Genomic DNA, 790 nt, shown 5'->3' with positions numbered 1-790 from the left:
TTTTCTAGTCTGTCTCTCTTGAGAGCTCTGCGGGTCCCCATCAAAACACCCAAGAAGAAATGGCCTTAAATGGAGTCCTGATGTTAGAAATTTTCTTCATGGCTATCCTGATGAGCCCTCAGGAGTCATGGGCTATCAAAGGTAAGTCCTGAGAGAAAAACTAGGGACAGTAGACAATGAAGCTCTTGAGAAATGAACTGTGGACATTTGCAGGACAATCTTTGGCTTAACTAGGAAACTATTAAAAAAATGAAATAAGTCAAATTTAGTTTATTTGCACAAAACTAAACTGGGTAGTGATACTTTTGACTTGGTATGAGCCAAAGTTACAGAGGGTGGGGGAAATACTACGGATAGGCATTAACAAGTTTTATTTGTGGGCTTTAATTTTCTTTCTGGAACATTAGTGAAATTAAAAATTAGAAATCTCAGGTTGGCACTAGTGGCTCATGCCTGTAATCTTAGCTACTTAGGAGGCTGAGTTCTGAAGATCAAGATTTGAAGCCAGCTAGGGCAGGAAAGTCCCTGAGGCTCTTATCTACAATAAACTACCAAAAAAAAAAAAACAGCCAGAAGCAGAGCTATGGCTCAAGTGGTAGAGTGCTAGCCTTGAGCAAGAGAAGCTCAATGGACAGTGCTCAGGCCCTGAGATCAAGCCCCAGGACTGACTCTTCTCCCCCCACCCTGCCAAAACTTAGAAACCTCACCATAAATTTTAGAATTAAATGAAAAAATAAGTATGAAAAGTTCTTAGCACTATTCTTAGCTGAATCATGGCATTAATTTTTTT

At 39.7% G+C, this 790-nt stretch overlaps 1 protein-coding gene across 1 annotated transcript in view; it reads left to right on the top strand.

Moving 5' to 3' along the window:
• The window catches only part of LOC105999872 (HLA class II histocompatibility antigen, DR alpha chain), a 6,789-nt gene continuing 5,999 nt past the window's right edge, over nt 1–790 (top strand). The window contains exon 1 of the mRNA XM_013035019.1: nt 1–141. Within this exon, the coding sequence (XP_012890473.1) occupies nt 60–141 (82 nt within the window). The 5' untranslated portion in view covers nt 1–59. The remainder of the gene's footprint in view (nt 142–790) is intronic.

The sequence above is a fragment of the Dipodomys ordii genome, unplaced genomic scaffold (genome assembly GCF_000151885.1).
Source record: "Dipodomys ordii isolate 6190 unplaced genomic scaffold, Dord_2.0 Scaffold202, whole genome shotgun sequence".
Taxonomy (NCBI): domain Eukaryota; kingdom Metazoa; phylum Chordata; class Mammalia; order Rodentia; family Heteromyidae; genus Dipodomys; species Dipodomys ordii.
This window is presented reverse-complemented; position numbering and strand designations above follow the sequence as displayed.